Genomic DNA, 19,154 nt, shown 5'->3' with positions numbered 1-19,154 from the left:
TGTTTCTGCTTCATGTGGTTGTAAGGTGACAGTTGAAACTTTTTTTAACACCCAGAAATCTTTTACTCATGATGAATAACTTGTAAGAAACTTGTAGATTACAGATTGTCATGATAGAGAAACCCTGTCCTTATTGATGGGAAAAGAAATGATGGAGGATTTTAACCATGTGATGAAAGGAATACTGCATGTGGCAAGTTGGTGAATATTATGAAGCTCCATGTGATGAGAGGGATGGATCTCATTGCTCTCTACACGGCAGATGCTCAGGATGCTTTATGAAATGACTCTTCAACCTTCCTATACAAGTAGTCTAACATTGTCTTCTCAAAATTTTAAGGACCAAAGTAACGAACAGCAACACGCAAACGGACTTATAGTAAGTTTGACATTCTCTGTCCATGACAAGAATTTAAATCAAACAAACTGTTAACTTTCTTTTCTTGCTTAATTCACTCTCCACTGTAGAAAATCAGATAAATCAGATCTCTGTAGTGCATGCCAGCTAATTTGGAGATACGCTCTATCTCAGACTCTTTCCCTCATGTCTTCCACCACTATCCTGCTGATTTAGTTAAGAACTTTCTGATTTCATCTGAGATTTCTTCTAGCAATGGTTGGGGAACTATTCTTTTCTTCATCAGTGTACAAAGTGTTAATATGTGTGCAAACTTTAAATGCAGAAAATGCACATTGTTGCAGAATATGTATGTGTACATAGACTGCACATGTGTATATGCATGCCTGTGTAAAAGAGAATGTTGCACTTCACTGCACCCACTAATTAGAGTCCACCAATTCACTATTGATTTAACATGTACACACTGCCTGCTTATTGAACCATCGAGCCCTGGCTTCATGTCAGGGGCCACACTGGGTGTTTTGCATGTTTTTACTACAAATCACTGGCACTAAATTACGGAGTTCTTTTCCAAAGCATTCATTTTAAGTATTTAGATTGATTTCTGGGAGCAACTGGTTTCCATTCCTTTTAGTATGTGAATTGAAGCATGCATTAGATTGACAGTCCATCACAGTAAACACTGTAGTCTTCTTTACTTCTAAATAACACTCTGACCTCTGTGATTCGAGAGTGGGCTGCCAAACAGCAAACTTTGTCAGTGAGTAGAACAAACAACCACCAAGCATACATTATCCATCAACTTTTGACTTGCGGGTTTGATTTCCAGACAGCACAGCTCTTTGAATGCTGTCACCAAGGAAAATTTTCCAAAGAGTCCTGGCTCGCAGTGGTAATGCCGTGCAGTCTAACGACTATTCGACTGTTTATTTTCCGGGACAATTAAAAGTAAGCACAATTTAAAGTAATTGCAGCTAATTTGCATCTGTTGTCCCAGGGCAGGTCCACAATAGAAACAACACAGAGCAGCAGAAAGACAATACACAATACATAACAGTCCATCAGTGTGAGATAAATAGTATCAGTATAATAAATACAGGGCAATAATTTGTGATAACATTTTTGTGCTGACTTTAGCCAAAGCTTGAGGCTGGTTTTAAACACTGCAAAGCTTCCTGAGTCTCTAATGTTTGTGGGTATGGAATTCCACTCTAACCAAGAAACCAGAATGAAGGCTGTCTTTCTGGCTTTTGGTACTATATTAAAATAAAGTTAACAAAACTGAGGAAATTATATGTATTTTTTCAGTATATTACAGTGATGATGGTCTTGCCACCCATAATGTAAATGGAGTGGAGTGGAGTGTGGTATAGCCATACTGTGGAACGTTTTGGTGACGTCCTGGCACGTGAACTGCCAACTCTATCAATATGTTGGTGAGATTCAAGATTCAAAATTATCCAGGTCATGGTAATTCTAAGTGCTTCATCGCAGGCAACTGGACTTGCATGAGTTTCTTGAAGACGTTGAAAAGTAAAGTCTAAGTTGGATCTAAAGAAGCTTCTTGGATGAGAGGTGAAACATCTTCAATAACTCAAGCAATTCCAGTCGCCTACGATATAACAACTCTATCAATAGACTGCACTGGACCTCACCACAACACAGACTGTAATTGCTTGAAGCTGCTGCTGAGGGAGTGTTAGCTCTGCGCTGGAGACAGTTGGTGAGATTCCACCTGCACACACACTTAGTGACAGGGCTAACTGTTAGCATCTAATGGCTAACATTATCGTACAGGTTATCTAACAACATAGTCGAATAATAAACTTTATTTATACAGCGCCTTTCAAAACACAGTTACAAAGTGCCGTATAATAAAACTAAACACTGGACACTGAACTCTGGGACAAGCAGAAGACCTCTGGCCGAGGATCTCAAACTACGTGAAGGTTCATAAGGGACTGACAGGTCTGAAATGTAATTTGGGGCCAGGCCAGGAAGAGCCTTAAAAGTAAGATTTTAAAGTCAATCCTAAAACAAACAGGGAGCCAATGTAAAGAGCCTAAAACTGGTGTGATGTGGTCGTGCTTGGTTTTTTGATTAAGACAGGAATAAAGACTGTTGCAATAATCAAGACGTGAAGAGATAAAAGCATGTGAAATTGTTTCTGTATCTCTAAAAGGTAGAATAGGTCTTATTTTAGCAATATTTCTGAGGTGATAAAAGCATGATTGGACGAGTTAAGTGACATGTTCAAAACATAAATAACTATCAAACATGACGCCAAGATTTCTTGCAACAGGCTTTATATGTTGAGACAGGTCACCAGTGGATGGCAGTATATGCTTCGTGATATGCTGTAACCCAGTTACAAGGATTTATCTGTTCTTTTGAACCGTTTTGGTCATGGTGTGAGTTTGTTGAGATGGTTTAACTGTTTAGTGTTGGATGTTAGCTGCTGCTGCTGTGTGAGCTTATGCTAACCAAGTAGACATTAAACTGACTGCTTACCGGAGAAGGCAGCAACAGAAAGTTTGCTCATTGGTAGGAAGTCGGGGCGGATCAGGATCAGACTCTAGGTGCCAAAAGGAGCAAATGCAGGTAATGTTTGACTGGAGAAGTTTCGATACTACTTGGTTATTTTGGTCAATACTTTAAAGGTATTGCTTACCAATACCCAGCCCTGTCCCTTCAATGTGATGGGATTCATATCTGTGTGAAGTTTTTGTACAATAAAAAACAGAGGTTGCAGAGGTGGTCAGATAGAAAGGAAAGAGGGAGGAAAAAAAGTGAGGACTTAACTCCAAATTAAATTTACCAAGAGCTTAGCCCACCCTATGAATGAACAAAACTCAGTGGGTAGCTGTAAGGTTTAAAATCTACCTAAAAGCTTGTGGTATGCTTTGGAAATGGTCGGTAATGTGATGTGAACGGTTTGTAGGTAATGAACTAACACAAGGAAAAATCCCAGTGTGGTCCTCAAAGCAGGAATCTCACAGGGGCTCGTACGCCTGCACTGCTCTCATAGCTGACTTAATCTCACAGTCATTAAGTACAGTATTACATAGTATAAATAGCATAAGCTCCGTCTATATGCCCAACTGCACATTTTTTATGCCATACTAAGCTTTGTGCTAAAGATATCTTTGCAGAACGTCTAACCGTCTGTCACGTTGCCCATACGCCTATAATGTGAGTAAATAGTAAGTGCACTGTAGACCTTCGTTTAAAAAGCTTGAAACACTAGCAGCATGTCTGATTGACCTTGTCTAGCACTGCTGCGCCAGGGGAATAGCCGTAAAGTGCAGGAATCTTTTAAACCAAGCACACCAGAAGCCTGTTCAGCATTTTATCTATCAAAATAATTGATGTGCTGTGATTGGTTTAGGTTTTCTCTGCTGCTCGAGCTTCCTGCTGCATTAATATTACATTCACTGAGGAAAATATATATTTATATATCGATCATGACGGTGCTTAAAGTCATTTTTAGCTGTAACTCTTTCTCTCTTTGCTTTTGCTTCAAGTCCTGCTTGCAAAGCCACGAGCTGGTCCCACCATGACCGACCAATATTTCTGTAATTGGCTATAATTAGTAGCCTTCGCCTTACTTTCATGGAGACACGTGGACTAGGCGTGCGTCGGGCAGTGCAGAGGGGAGGTAGAAAGGAGGGAGCAGAGGTAGGAAGCTTGAAGATAACAGAGAGGAGTTGAGAGAGATGTCACACCAAGCTTTTCATGACATTGTCTTCTTCTGATCATAACTTGCCTTTTGTTGCCATTAAAATGTCTGGTGGGACATATTTAGACACAAAGAAAAGCAAGATCAGAGAGTAATTTGGAGGTCCATAGGGTAGTATTCAGAAGTGTGGACTCGAGTCACACATTTGATGACTTTAGACATGACAAAATCAAAAAAATTCAACTTCAACTTCATCACCAGTGACTTGTGACTTCACTTGAGCTTGAGCCTTTTGACTTGAAAATACTTGATACCTTCCCCCAGGCCAAAAATTAAAGCATATTTTATTTAAAAAGTGCACCATGAATCAACTCATTTACCTCCATTTCCTGAATCAGCTATCATTACACCATTCATTCCCAGCAAGTCACACTTCCAACTCACAAGATCCACTTTGTGTGAATCAATTTTACAGCGTCCAATCAAGTTTGGAGAACCAGGAAGAGTTAATGTTACGTTACTGAGGGCCAGTTGGAAAAAAATATACCAAAGATAATTTTGTTGGCACACAAAAACTATGCTGTGATCAACAAAACTAATAAATACCAATATTTTTAAAAAGCATTCAAGATTTGTTTCAATGTAATTTATGATTACTGTGTTGTTGAAACAGTGTTACATTTGGGTAAGAACACATTGTGATTTGTTTAGGACGCGAAACTCAACGTTTCAGACTCGGGGCTCGACCAAGAACTTGTCAGCCTTGTCTTGCGATTTGACCCAAGACGTGCTTGTCTTGATTTGGGACTTAGTGCCAAGACTTGAGACTTACTCGTGACTTGCAAAACAGTGACTTGACTGCACTTATGGCAGCATTTATTGGAGAATTCCCATTTAAGAAAAACAACCATGACTTCACACCACAGCTCTTCTTCCTTAGAAGTCAGTATCTTCTATGTAACATGCTCAGTGTTGCATCATGGGATTGTGGAGGCCTGTTGTCTACTTCCTGGTATTCTAGCCCAACTGTGGTACTTACACCATTTACTTTACTGTTCTCATGTTATGACTCAGCGGGCCTGTTCCTGTTGATCTCAAATGACTTAATCAAAACTTCCTGAGAAAAAATCTCTTTAAAAAAAAATCACACGTTACAGGTCAAGATTGAGTAACAGGATACACATCACATTGACCGGATCTAATTTTAGTGCCACCCAGAGCCCTGAGGGTAAGTTGTTTGGGAAGGAGGGGTCGATACGGTTTTGCTTTAGCTCGTGTTGTCATCAGTGTTCCTATCAGTTGGGTCGTTGGTGCCAGTGACCTCATTGCAATGAGCCAACTGGCTGCTTTTTATGTGTATGTTTGTGCCTGTATTCAAATGCATGGACACATGATGTTGAGGTGTCACTGATGAGGGCAGGCCACTGCAGGTAACTGGTTCTGACCACAGGGAAATTAAGAGCCAGACAGTTAAAACATGTTACAGATTTAGTCTGCAGCCCAGTGGAGTTAATTAACTCCTTTTTAGACTGGAAGGTTGCTCAGAGGTCCAGAGGCACCGTTGGTTATTGGGTAAAACTTTATTCTTTATTTGGGTCCCCATTAGCTGCCACTAAGGTAGCAGCTACTCTTCCTGGGGTCTATATACAGCATAACATAAGAAGCCACTGCTGGTGTTTGAAGCAGTGTCGTTGGTTTCATATTGATCAGAATAATGAAACCTGGAAACTCTCTTTCCAGGAAATGAAGTGAGAGGAAATTGATCCGCCAGGCTGGGTGGTGGGTATTTTATGTCACTGCTTCTGTCGTGGTGGAGGTATACCATTAAGCTGATATATAACCAATACACAATTTGTAAAGTTGGTGTCCAGTGGAAGGTGAGAGCTTACATTGACCTCTGGCTTGATTGTTAAAGGAAATGGTTTCATTGTGGTGAGAATGTAGGTACATTTTGTTATAGATGTTAAAATAGGTTAGTTGTGTTCCAGGATATTACAAAATAAGTTGAGGTTTCCTGTAGCCAGAACTGTGCTCTCTTTTGCAGTATTGGATTTTAATCTCAAGGGTTGTTGTCTGTTAGGCAACATTTTAGATTAGTAAGCAGGCAGTGGCGTGGGTGTGCTATTGTTGCAGCAAGTGTCTGATGTAGTGTTGCTTTTTTTGTTGTTGATGGCAATGTTGTTTTTGTTTCCTCCAGAGCACCATAAACCCAGTGGATGGGATCTACCAACCTCCTCTGGACACTCCTGTAGTCAACACCACGATGCCAACACAGACCACACTACCCACAGGTACTAGACGACTGCTTTCTCGACGTTTCTTGTTCAAATTCAGACACCTGTGGTTATGTGCTTCATGTGTCAACACTCGCATAGTCATAGACTTCACAGACCGAACATCATCCAGGGAGGTTGACAACAGCTCCCCCTATTGTTCACACCTTAACCTCCTTCAGCTGATGGAGCCACAGCGTTAAACACGTGTAGTCAAAAGTGCTTGCTGACATGTATTTATTTTTTTTTTTTTACAATTTTATCAAAGAACAAAGACTATAATGAGTCAGTACTCTGTCGCATTTAAAATTCCAATGTTTCACTGTGGTGTTTAAGACAGTAGCTTAAAACTGGGAGCAAGTTCTAGTCGGCCAACATTGATATCATTCAGGGTTCGTGATTAATGTACAAAATGTTCCTTCGTTGTTTGAAGGTAAATGGACAATTCATTTTTTCTGACTGTTGAGGATCTACAGCAGAGTCCAGCTGCATGATATCCATGGTTATTACCAGTGTTAGTAGACATGTAATTAAACTGGTAGTTTAACTATGCTTTGCAGTAGTTTGCTTGAAGTTGATCTACATTCATATTTCCATATTAATTCAAGAATCATTTGTGTAGTTAACTACTGAATCTGCATTTAATTTTGGGCCATAAATAGGAATTATAGTTTTATTTTATTTTACCATTCATTCTCTACTGTAATTGAACCCCCCTGCTGTGTTTATTGTTATCTATTAACAGATGTTGCATGCTAATTTTGAAGTTACCTGGCTAACTGATCATGTTTGGTGCAGTACCCCCACATAAAACCAAAACTGACACTCTTGCACTTTCCCATGAATTGTGGGGTGCTTCATTATTTTAGTTTAAGAATGACCTGTGAAAAAGTGAGCACTTGAGTGGCATTTTTTGCTGGCATGTAACTTGTTTGTACTATATTTTGTTAATTATATAATAACTATGATTTCGTATCACATGCACATTGTCAATTTGATCATTTTCACAAAGTAGTTTAAGCTACTTTTCCAAGTAGCTTTAGTTAAACATTCTAGATTTCTCTGTAGGGTAGCTTTGCTGCACTTCAGCGTTGACCACTATGAAGTATATGATGCTTTAAAGTAGGTTTCCCGACGCTGGTTACACATTAATGTGATTAATTATGTTTCACTTTTCAGACATAATTCTCTCTGAAAATTAATTCATTAATCTGTTTTGAAGCAGATTGCTGTCCTTCAGTGTCACTATATTTTAGGTCAATTAATTTCAGTCAATAAATAAATGACAACATTGATTTGCATGGCATGACTAAGCTCTGACTAACATTTTGGGCTATTTTGGTCAGATGACTATGACTAGACTGCTGTGAAAATGAACCATGCAAAGTAGGCCATTCTAATTTCAGTCTCTTAATAGACTGTGTAATCCCCCTCACAGCTGAAGCTTCTGTCTGCAGCGTCTCAGATAATTTCCTCAGCCTCCTGGATTTCGGGCTGCTGTTTTTAATGTCATTTGGCTTTATCTTTGAGGCGTCAGTGCTAAAGCATCGACTTTCTCTTTTTGGTAAAGACGCTTCTCAGGTGTGTAAATCAGACCAACGACCCTCCACGTTACCTGTTGGTCCCGTCGTCACAGTGATGGGCAGTCTGCAGACCCCAACTCCCAACAGCACAGGTGAAACTTCACTTCACTTATATCACAGAATCAGGGGTTATGCCACTATGATAAAAAAAGATAATTTGTTGATGCAGTTATTAATATAAATCATACATTGACATATTAGGAGCTACAGTTGTGTTCCTGGTTTGGTGCTTTGGTACGGCTTTTGGTGGCATATTTATTATAGTTACCAAACAGAACAATCCCAACTCAAGGTTCGTTTATTTATTAGCTGGTCTGGTGTTTTCAGTAATATCAGATTATCTTCATTAACAGAGTTTTAATGGACTTGTAGATGTTCAGTTTTCCATTTTTTCTTAGCACTTAAAGGACTTTGCAACCATGTTGACTTAAGTGTTAAGGTTCAAAGTTCACTATTGACCTTGGAAACAGCAGCTGACAAAAACAAATTACCTCAAGGTCCTGTTCTCGAGCCTTTGATTATATCACATGAGCTTCACAAGCAGGTGAGATTGTTTCTGCTTCTGTTTCCAAGTTGAAAATTAACTTTAAAATAAGGCTGCAGGTAGCGATTTCTTTCATTGTCAATTAATCTGTCTGATTTTCAATTAAGTGATTAGATATTTGGTCTATAAAATGTCAGAAAATGATGAAAAATCACAATCAGTGTTTCCTGAAGCCCAAAATTAAGTCCTCAAATTTCTTGTTTTGTCCACAACCCAAAGATATTCTGTTATTTTCCTTTTCATAGAGGAGTAAAGAAATCAGAAAATATGGTATTTTATTATTAGAAAATTAAAAATATTTAATTTAAGAAGAAGAAGAATCAGAGGATGACTTTTTTTTTTATTACTCAAACTGGTTAATTGGTTGACAGTTGATTAAATAATTGACAGCTAATTGATGAATCAATTTATTGTTGCAGCTCTACTTCAAAAAAACAACTACTTATTTTAAATTCTTACATGGCAATATCCTGTATTGCTCATTCCCTGGGAAAAATCAGCAGTTTCAACAGTAACAATGTTTGATTGCACCATAATTTGGAGAACAGTGTGGATCCTTGTCAGAATCATTTCTTGTTAGATCCTTTAATTCGCAGGCAACATGAATGTTGGTTAATGTAAAAAGGACTCAACCACCAGAGCCAAATGAACAATTACATAATGTATTACTGTACTTCTTCAAGTCGGAGTGCTGTCTCCACGAAAGTCGTAAATTAAAAAGACAAGTGTAAAAGCACAGGAAAGCACAGGGTTCATGCCTGTTTGTCTTCTGTGCTGAGGCTGCAGTATTAAAATGCTGCGCTGTGCACTAAGGAGGCAGGCTGCATGCTTGAGAGCACTATCAATATGCTCTGCAGAGGAAGCTGTCACTATGTTAAAGACAGCTTAATGTTACTGTACACAGCCAGCTGGACCACGCTCAGAAATGAGTGCTTTAGATGAACAACATAATGTAGATGTGACCATGACCTGTATGCTGTATGTCTAAAGAAGCCTTATTAATTAAATCCATAAAATAAAAATGCTGCAAGAGAGCACTGACATGTCACTCAATGTTTGCTTGTTTTTTTTTTCCTCTGTTAGGGAGTGGCCCGTCAGGCCCCAGCAGCAGCGTCGCCTCTCCTGCTCACATCCCCCTCCCCTCGCACTCGGTGCCAGACTTCTCCTACTCCTCCAGCGAGGATGAGTTCTATGATGCTGATGAGTTCTACCAGAGCAGCACTTCCCCCAAACACTGCATAGAGTGAGTATAGTATCACGCCACCTTGCTGCAGCCAGCACTGCAGACAGTGAATCTATTGCACTTTTGGTATGGTACCTTTGGAACCAAAAATAGCCCTTCAGACATGGTACCTAGACCCTAGCGTTTCCACCGCAAACGTACTCTTTCATGTGGGCGGGGTTGTTGTCATTCACTGCTCTGTCCAGCACTCACTGTATTTCCTTATCACCAGTGACACAGACAGAAGTCTGTACCTCTTTTATCGTCCATAGAATGAGGCTGCACGTCAACATTTTCAGAACAAAATAAAACAGGCTGCAGTGAGAGTCTCTCTCCATGGGATATTTAAAAATAGCAGGTTTGTGCATTTAGTCCTTCTCAGGCAAGCTCAGGGGTTTAGTGTTACTGGAACCCACAGGAACGACGCTCCGCAACACTTTTTTTTTTTTTTTTTTGTACCAGATCTGTGTGCTAGGTACCCCAACAGAAGGGTGACCAAAAATGGGGACGGTACGGAACAGTTCCATTGGTATCATCCACAACTCTTTACAGTGGAAACAGGAAAAAAGCATCATGAACTGAACTGTACTGTACTGCTTAGTGGAAACTGGGCTACAGCTTAAAACAACACTGTCATTATAGTGTTTAACAGGTCAGCTGCAAAAATGCAGTTCACTGCAAATAAAGTCAGAGAAGTTTGCAACAAAACTGCCAGTGAAATCCTGCTCACTCATTATTTCCTTATCTCTCCTGCTTCCTGCCTCCTTTCCACTCCCTCTATCTCCTCCTCAGTCCCTCAGGGCCTCAAGCTGCCTCGCCCCTCACTAATGAAGCGACAGCGTTGAAACGACCAGACACCACCGAGTCCCTCAACTCTTCCATGTCCAACGGCACCACAGATGCAGGTAAGAAAGGAAACCACACAAGACACACAAATATATTACAATAATTTTCCCCAACTGTTTTTAAGCCTCTTAATGTATTAAAAACTAAACTGCAGCTCTCATTTGGTGAAGCAGGAGATGACAGCTGTTAAATCTATTTATATTACACCACCCAGTTAGTTTAAAGTATTAACAACATTTGTTTGTCAAATGTTACAAGATAAGTGATGTTTAACACATGAAAATGCAGGGAACATAATGTTACAGCAGCCATGTGAGATTTGTCCCCTGCTGTTGTCTTCAGACCCATTTGACAGTCACGACGACCGCGATGATGAAGGCGAGGGCGAGTCCGTGGAGGAGCACAAGAGTGTCATCATGCATCTTCTCTCCCAAGTTCGATTGGGAATGGACCTCACAAAGGTAGAGACCAGCGTTTCTATTTATGAGCCTGACTCCCTCCATGCTCTCTTTGTTCAGTCTGCATTCCTCTCTCTGCAGTGGTCCTTTATCTTTTACTCACTAACATTATCCGTGCAGGCTGTTTCGTTTGAACAGCCCACGCAGCAACAGTTTTACAGTTTTTCTCCTTCGTTATATTTAACAGGTGGTGCTGCCTACCTTCATCCTAGAGAGGAGATCTTTGTTAGAAATGTACGCAGACTTCTTTGCACATCCCGACTTATTTGTAAGGTAAGGGTCCTCTCTCTCATTGGTGCGAGCTGTTGTGTCACACACACATTTAAATATACCCAAAATCTATAAATGGTAAAATATGAAGTAGTTAAACTCATCTGTGTGACTTCCACTAGTATCGCTGATCAGCCGGAGCCCCGGGAGCGCATGGTTCACGTGGTAAAGTGGTACCTGTCAGCGTTCCATGCAGGGAGGAAAGGTTCAGTGGCCAAGAAACCTTACAACCCAATCCTGGGAGAAGTCTTCTACTGCCACTGGGATCTGCCCAGCGAATCAGAGGAGCCGTCCCTACACACGGTGAGTCCACATGCTTCTGCGGCCCTATTTGGCTTCTGTCTACTTCTGGGACCATGTGAATAAGCTTCTTTGCCGAGAATAAAATCCACTATGGTGTAGTGTTCAATTTTTTTCACCTCAGATTAATGTTACAAGTACTAACTTTTTCGTATCATTGACAGTGTTTTTGGTTATACAAATAAACTTGACTGGAATAGCAAGTAGGGCCACCTTTGCAAACACTAAATTGGAAAAAAAAGAAAGAAAAAGATCTTTTTGCATAAGAACTGGTTTTCTGTTCTTTACATTTTTTCTTCACACACCACAGCCTTCATTTCAATATTGTTTACAGAGTTCCCACTGTCATGAAATTAACGAAAATGTAAAGGTAGAAAAACTGTTTAAAAGTTTTTAATGTACATTATTTCGGATATTGTTTAAAATATTTTCATAAAAATCCCTAAATCCTAGACTAAATATTAATCCCCTACTAATTTAACATGTAGTGCTGCGCTGTGTGACCGTTGAACCGTCAGTAGTATCATGTGATACACATAGACCAGACCAGATTGCATGATCATGTCTTTGCCAAAGCTGTCTCCCACCCTCCCTCTTGGGGGAAAGTAATGCTGCTACAACAAGAGAGAAACAGGATAATGCCAAACAGCTGTTGTGTAGCGTGTTGACCACACTGACATATGAGGCACGTAATATACATGAATATTCACTGTTAGAGATTTAATGGTCGCTAAATGATGCTGAAGACAGTTACTACTGATGGATAGCTCACGTTAGCTTGAGTGGCAGGCTCCTGCAGTACAGTCATACAGTACAGCAGCATCAGATATTTGCCTCCAGCTAGATCTCCACCTCGATCAAACAGTTGGCTGTTAACATGTTGGTCATTTACAGACAATACTTAGCTTAACGACCCCTGGTGATTCAATAAACTTTACATATATCACTGAATCAACAGGTGTCATGATTGATAATAATATCCAGCCACTGTGTTGGGTCACTGATCCACTTAGATGGGGGAAGGCTGATGGGACCTAACAGCTATTTACCTTAATTTATTAAGGTATCACACACGCTCAGGTTAGGCAAGGTCGCAAAACAATTATTAGACATGTCCATTAAACAAATGTTTGTTTAACAAGAAATAAATGCTTACAAACTTGTCAAAATATTGTCCAAACACATGTCGAATTGCATTGGCGTTTCTGTGATCTCAAGTTTTCTATCACCCAAAAGGGGAGTGGCAAATGTAGCTAGTAAAGTTAGCAAATGTAAGCAGTTTGCTTATCTGCAAATGTCTGAGAAGTTCATGTTTAATAATGTATGTAGACCTACCTATTTAAACTACTTAAATAAAGTCATGGAAGTGGAGTAAAATATTATGTTTAAGTTTTTTAATATTCATTGGTAAAAATGTTTGGGAAACCTTTGTTTAGATAGTTTCTAAAATAATACATTCTTTAATCTTTTATATGTTTGTAACATAAATAATAATGTAATCTGACTCCCTCTCCTCTCCTCTCCTCTCCTCTCCTCTCCTCCACCCACCAGGAGACGGTGTCAGAGGGTCCAGTACCGTGGTCGTCAACCAACAGCGTGTGTTTTGTGGCAGAGCAGGTCTCTCACCACCCACCCAGTGAGTGTCACACCTTCTTCTCCTGAGTGTTTACACAGCAAATACAAAACCTTGTGTCATGTAGTGTCAAGAAAACTGTGATGACCACTGTTTGCTTTTGTAAAGTGACGAACAGCCACTGTTTTTTTTTGTTGTTGTTGTTGTTGTTGTTTTTGTAGATTATCTATCATTACCTTTTAGAGGCCAAAAATGTATAAAGCAAGTTGATCAAATGTTGAATTAGTATGTCTTAGGCCTGAAAATGTATTTTTTAAGACACTTAATGGTTGTTTGCTTCATTTTTTGACCAATCACTAAGACGTTGCCACTTTTCCACAATCTCTTGACTATTTCCTCTCTTCCCCAGTTTCTGCATTCTACGCAGAGTGTTTAAATAGGAAGATTCAGTTCAACGCCCACATCTGGACTAAGTCTAAGTTCTTAGGCATGTCCATAGGTGTCCACAATATTGGCCAAGGTACTAAACAGCCTCACACACTCCATGATATATTTTTACACAGTCACAGCTTAATGAAGTTGTAATAATTACTTGCCGGTCTTGTTTCAGGTTGTGTGTCGTGTTTGGAGCACGATGAACACTACATCCTTACCTTCCCCAACGGATATGGCAGGTTGGTGTCACTGTACTCCTGCGTCTGTCCATGTCAAAACTTCATTACGTCTCTGTGGTCATTAATATGTGCGTCACTGACCTGATCCTGTCCGTCCAGGTCGATTCTGACTGTGCCGTGGGTGGAGCTGGGCGGGGAGTGCAGCATCTCCTGCTCTAAGTCGGGCTACAGTGCAAACATCGTGTTCCACACCAAACCCTTCTACGGAGGAAAGAAGCACAGGATCACCGCTGAGATTTTGTAAGAGGAAAACTTATAAAATACAATTTAAAATCACTGATAATGGATAAAAGAGTTTGACCTTTTAATGACACATACCACAATTCTGTTTCTCTTTCAGTGCACCAAATGATAAGAAGTCTTTCTGCTCCATCGAAGGAGAATGGAACGGAGTGATGTACGCCAAGTGGGCAACTGGGGTGAGTCTTTCCTTTATTATATTTCCTTTATTTCTTTTTTCATTTCCTTTTATCAAATTAGACAGTAATTACCTACATTTGTAATCATTTATTAGTGTAACCAGTACAAAATGTGGCATTCATTGGAGAATAACTACGTCAGGAAAGAGTTCAGCAATAAATAAATACATTAACACATGAATGAATGTGTTTATATGTGTTTCTAGGAGAACACAGTGTTCATAGACACTAAGAGGATAGGCATCATTAAGAAGAAAGTGAGAAAGCTGGAAGACCAGCTCGACTACGAGTCCCGAAGGTGAGAACTGAAACTGGTCACTGAGCACTCTTGCATATCACAGGACGAAGGATCCAGGAACAAAGGCCTTCACTCAGAAACAAACTGTCTTTTCACCACCAGATTGTGGAGAGACGTGACGTTGAACCTGAAGCTGAAAGACATCGATGCAGCAACAGATGCCAAACACCGGCTGGAGGAGAAACAGAGAGCCGAAGCCAGAGAGAGGAAGGAGAACGAGCAGCAGTGGGAGACCAGGGTGAGACTGCTTTTCATCGACCAGAGAGAACATGAACACTGTGTGATAGTACAGGGATAGTAGGGGTTGTCTGTCTGTTCGTTCATCCATTCCATTCTCAAGAATGCAGTATCTCAAGCACACCAAGAGGGTTTCCTCAAATTTGAGTTTGTCCTCTTGGACTCAGTGATGAACTGATTAGATCAGGGGTGTCAAACTCATTTTAGTTCATGGATCACATACAGCCCAATTTGATCTCAGATGGGCCGGACCAATAAAACCTTTGCACAAAAAGTACCATCAGCTCCAATATTTTCCTTATTTTGTGTAAAGAATTACAAGTAATGTCTGTAGATTGTTGTCTTTTTACAAAACTGATGAACAACCTGAGATGTCTTAAGAAAAATAAGTGCAATTTCAGCAGGATGTCTAAGCTTTTTCACATTCAGTCAGTCTACTTCTCACTGTCATTACATGTGCATTTATTCACACATTTCCTGATACAGATTGTTTTGAACTGAAGCTGCTGACTGACAGTATTTTGCGCAATGTTTAATATTTAAACATGGCCACAGTAAGTATTTATTGTTATATCAGAGAGCTGTATTCTGGTCAGGGTGGGAAAGCCTCTGAAGCAGAATTTCAAATGAAGGAGGCATTGTTTAACTTGCTCCTGAAACCTGGCACCTCTTAGTCTGGTCATCTCGTGGGCTGGATTGGACCCTTTGGCAGGCCGGTTTTGGCCCTGTACTGTATGTTTGACACTCAAAGGTCACTGTGACCTCACACAACATGTTTTGGACCATAACTTCATTCATACACTAATCATGACAACATTTCTCTCACAAATGTCAAATAGGATAAAATGATGAAGCGGTGACATTTTATATCCAGAACATCAAAGGTCAGCTTCCCCGTGACATTATGTTCTTAAAAACACTTCTGGCCATTACTCAACGCCATATCTCAGGAACAGAAGGGGAGACATGTGGTCAGATACTGACTTGGTGACACTAACCTTTGGTGACAACCGTGAAACTGTGCTGATTGTATAGATCCTCTGTGCTGCTGGGGCGAGCATATGTGTGAAGCATCCGTGTTTTAGAATGTGTAGCTTCTTTGCAGCAACATATTTGAAGCATTGTCTGCGGTCATTGCCACATTTGAGTCTGGACAGACATAGTTATAAACTGCAGTTTAACTGGTTTGTGGAGGCAGACAACCGCAGGACACTAATTCTAGTTTTCAATCCATTTAAAAATCTGAGTGTAATAATTATTGTTTGTGTGTTTCTGCAGCTATTCCACGAGGACGGGGAGTGCTGGGTCTACGACGAGCCTCTATTAAAGAGATTAGCCTCTCAGAGGCACTGAGCAGACTACGCACACAGATAACACACACCATACGTATGCATAAAGAGATGCACACACACAACAGAGTCTTCATAAGAACTCTTTTGCAAAACCACTTCTTTTCCAAGCCTTGGAATGACTGATGATTGAATATGTACACAGCTTTGCATTTGACTGTAAAACAACAATATGGAAATGAATGAAATCAAATGGAAAAGCATCTAAGATGTAACATGAAAACTAGTAAAGCTCCTCTCCTTATTTGGGCAATGTCACTTCCACCGCCACAGATACCCGCCAACACGAGACTTGGCAGCGCAGAGGGTTGACACGTCTCTCAGCTCTGTCCGTCAGCTTCACGGCCACACCTCTCATCAGGTCCACAGGACGAGCCACTCGTTTCCCTACACAGATGTTTTTTGGGAAGGGGGGGCAAAAGTGTGTGTGGTCGATGGTGTTCAAATCAAATAAACCTTGACAAATAAAATGGCGCTCTACATCTCAGGGAATCTGGTGACTGAGGAAAGAAAGCTGCTGCCCCCTCCGAGAGTCTGACAGCCTTATAACGGTGGAAGGGACTAATCTTAAAGGGGCGGGAGAGGAATTCTCCGCTTGCCTGCAACTAGTTGTAACTGTTGTTTATATATAGATATACATATGATGGATATATAAATATATATTCTTTTTTATTTTCAATGCTCTTTTTGTTTATTTTTTTTCTTTCTGGCAATAGTGTAAAATATTTGAAGATATGAACTTGATGGCTTTACATCTTTAGGAATCATTCCATTTACCCTTTTGGTGTTATGTTCCCATTTCGAGTTAACTTTGCCGCCTATGTGGTCCTTCACACTGTTCTGTGTCTCAAGTGTTACCCAGAAGCAAAGCCCTACCTAAGCCATAGCATCTGAACACGCTGATTTGTGGAATATATGCAATATAGAGCTCATTGACATCGCCTGTCAAAGGACAAATTCGGGTGTCCATTATGCCAAAAAGGTTTAGATATAAGGCTAAAGGGACTTTTCATCTGGACAGAGATCAAACAGTCCTCTGAAAATGTGTCCATGTTACCTGAAGGCATTTATGAACAAATGATTGTTTACATATTTTTGTCTTTCTGGTTCGCTGGTTCATGATGTAAGGCTAGGACCGAGTCTGTTTAGTCTCCCTTTTTGTCCCTGTGTCCTCTCCAAACCCAAAGATGTCAGAGTGGATCACCCTCACGGTTCACGTGTTGTCAGAGGGAGAGGAGAGTAAAAATCGAGGAACCAGAGTAGACTTTTGAAACGCTGCTGCTGTTTCTTAGAGCTGCTATGAGTCCAGACTGTGTTCTTCCGGATCAGTTTTCTTGTAAACTTATATTTTTTGTTCAATGTTTTTTGAGATAACAACCACATAGAGGGCAATATCTATCCTCCTGTACACCTCTGCTTTATTGAATCATCATTCATTCTCTTATTTACAGCTACATAGGTTGGATCTAAATGCAATGATACTTGGATAAAATACAGAAATAAAAAACAATTTTCACCTGAAAATGCCCGAGAATATCTCTCACAGCAGTCCCTTGTTATATCTGTCAACATTAAAGATTTGATTATCGTATGCTCTAGATTTTTGACCTGTATGAATATGGTTGATTTAAATGAAGATTACAAGACCTCTGACTCTTAAAATCAGTGAATCTGGTGAAGGAATCTATAAAGGTAAACATATTCCTGGTGCTGTATGCAGATCAAGTGGAAAATGTGTTGAATTTAATCCTCCTCTAAAAGCATACAAAATGCTGTTTAAGTGAAACCAAATGAAATCCAGTGTCCAAGCTAAATTTGAAATTTTTAATTTTTTTTTCCTCCATGTTATGTCTTTGTAAATTATATTGAATCGAGGCCTTGCCATACATTTCAGTATCACTCAGTATCGCCTGATAGAGAGCAATCAAAATGTATTTTTTATTTCATTTTGATCATAACCATTGATTGTATCAGATTTTCCTGTTTATTGATGCATAATATTAAATCTCCATGAGTTTATTCCTGAGAGATTTTGTCATGGTTATTTCAGATTAGTGTCGTTGCTGAAAACCTTGTGACGGGGTCAGAGAGGAAAGACAACATGACGGCTTCATTATTCATCCAGAAACCAACCAGTGCTACTAGACGCTGGAAAAACGCTAATTGGTGTCAATTAGTTTATGATAATTCACTTAAACAGAACTTTATTTGTGAACATGCACCATGTCATCATAATAAAAACGGATTCTTAAAACCAGTTTTTGACACTGGTTACCTGTACAACACATAGCCAGAAGGTTAACTCATAACACAGGGCCTTTTTTACTTGATGTATTACCTTAACAAATCTTAATTAAATTACACAAAATCAGTTGACCAGCTCCAGCTATGAACCTGGGGCTTCTGGGGCCCACAGGGTCTTGGGGCCTCCGAGCAGTTGCTCACCTTGCCTGTTTGGTGATCCAGCCTTTGTGAGTTAACTTGGTAACGTCATGTACAAAAACAGGATAACACATCCTCAGAAAATCTGATGTGTAACATTAGCTTCAGCATTTTGTTGAGTAAAGTCTCAAGTGAATATATTTATTACAATACGTTTTTGATATTGGTGCTTACTTCTTTTAAATTCCCTTTGCAAGTTTAATAAAGTGAACCTCCTTCTGCAACCTGAGATAAAGCTGAGGAAGATGATCAGATGGGTTTGAAAGCCCCAGATAAAGTGAATAAGTGGACCTTGAGTTAACATTATTATGACTCAAACTACTCTTTTCAAGGTCAATACTACTGTTTCCAGTGGTAAAATGTAACTAAGTACATTTACTCATGTACTGCACTAAGTACAACTTTGACGTACAGTACAGGCCAAAAGTTTGGACACACCTTCTCATTCAATGCGTTTTCTTTATTTTCATGACTATTTACATTGTAGATTCTCACTGAAGGCATCAAAACTATGAATGAACACATGTGGAGTTATGTACTTAACAAAAAAAGGTGAAATAACTGAAAACATGTTTTATATTCTAGTTTCTTCAAAATAGCCACCCTTTGCTCTGATTACTGCTTTG

At 39.8% G+C, this 19,154-nt stretch overlaps 1 protein-coding gene across 7 annotated transcripts in view; it reads left to right on the top strand.

The window, feature by feature from the left end:
- osbpl9 (oxysterol binding protein-like 9) overlaps positions 1–18,112 on the top strand; it is a 44,651-nt gene extending 26,539 nt beyond the window's left edge. For 4 of the 7 annotated variants that reach the window (XM_033621382.2, XM_033621386.2, XM_078168761.1 and 1 more), the window contains 16 exons: positions 341–379; positions 6,238–6,331; positions 7,884–7,988; positions 9,524–9,683; positions 10,455–10,567; positions 10,851–10,969; positions 11,154–11,239; positions 11,359–11,539; positions 13,088–13,172; positions 13,519–13,629; positions 13,720–13,783; positions 13,883–14,023; positions 14,124–14,202; positions 14,409–14,500; positions 14,603–14,738; positions 16,016–18,112. In XM_033621382.2, coding sequence (XP_033477273.1) covers positions 341–379; positions 6,238–6,331; positions 7,884–7,988; positions 9,524–9,683; positions 10,455–10,567; positions 10,851–10,969; positions 11,154–11,239; positions 11,359–11,539; positions 13,088–13,172; positions 13,519–13,629; positions 13,720–13,783; positions 13,883–14,023; positions 14,124–14,202; positions 14,409–14,500; positions 14,603–14,738; positions 16,016–16,090 — 1,680 coding nt within the window. In that variant the 3' untranslated portion in view covers positions 16,091–18,112. The remainder of the gene's footprint in view (positions 1–340; positions 380–6,237; positions 6,332–7,883; positions 7,989–9,523; positions 9,684–10,454; positions 10,568–10,850; positions 10,970–11,153; positions 11,240–11,358; positions 11,540–13,087; positions 13,173–13,518; positions 13,630–13,719; positions 13,784–13,882; positions 14,024–14,123; positions 14,203–14,408; positions 14,501–14,602; positions 14,739–16,015) is intronic. The other 3 variants (XM_033621383.2, XM_033621384.2, XM_078168760.1) reach the window with 3 other exon arrangements.
- The last annotated feature ends 1,042 nt before the right edge of the window (positions 18,113–19,154 follow it).

This window comes from Epinephelus lanceolatus, chromosome 6 (genome assembly GCF_041903045.1).
Source record: "Epinephelus lanceolatus isolate andai-2023 chromosome 6, ASM4190304v1, whole genome shotgun sequence".
NCBI classification, from domain to species: Eukaryota; Metazoa; Chordata; class Actinopteri; order Perciformes; family Serranidae; genus Epinephelus; species Epinephelus lanceolatus.
Note: the sequence above shows the minus strand (reverse complement) of the source record. Positions and strands in the feature narration are given on the sequence as shown.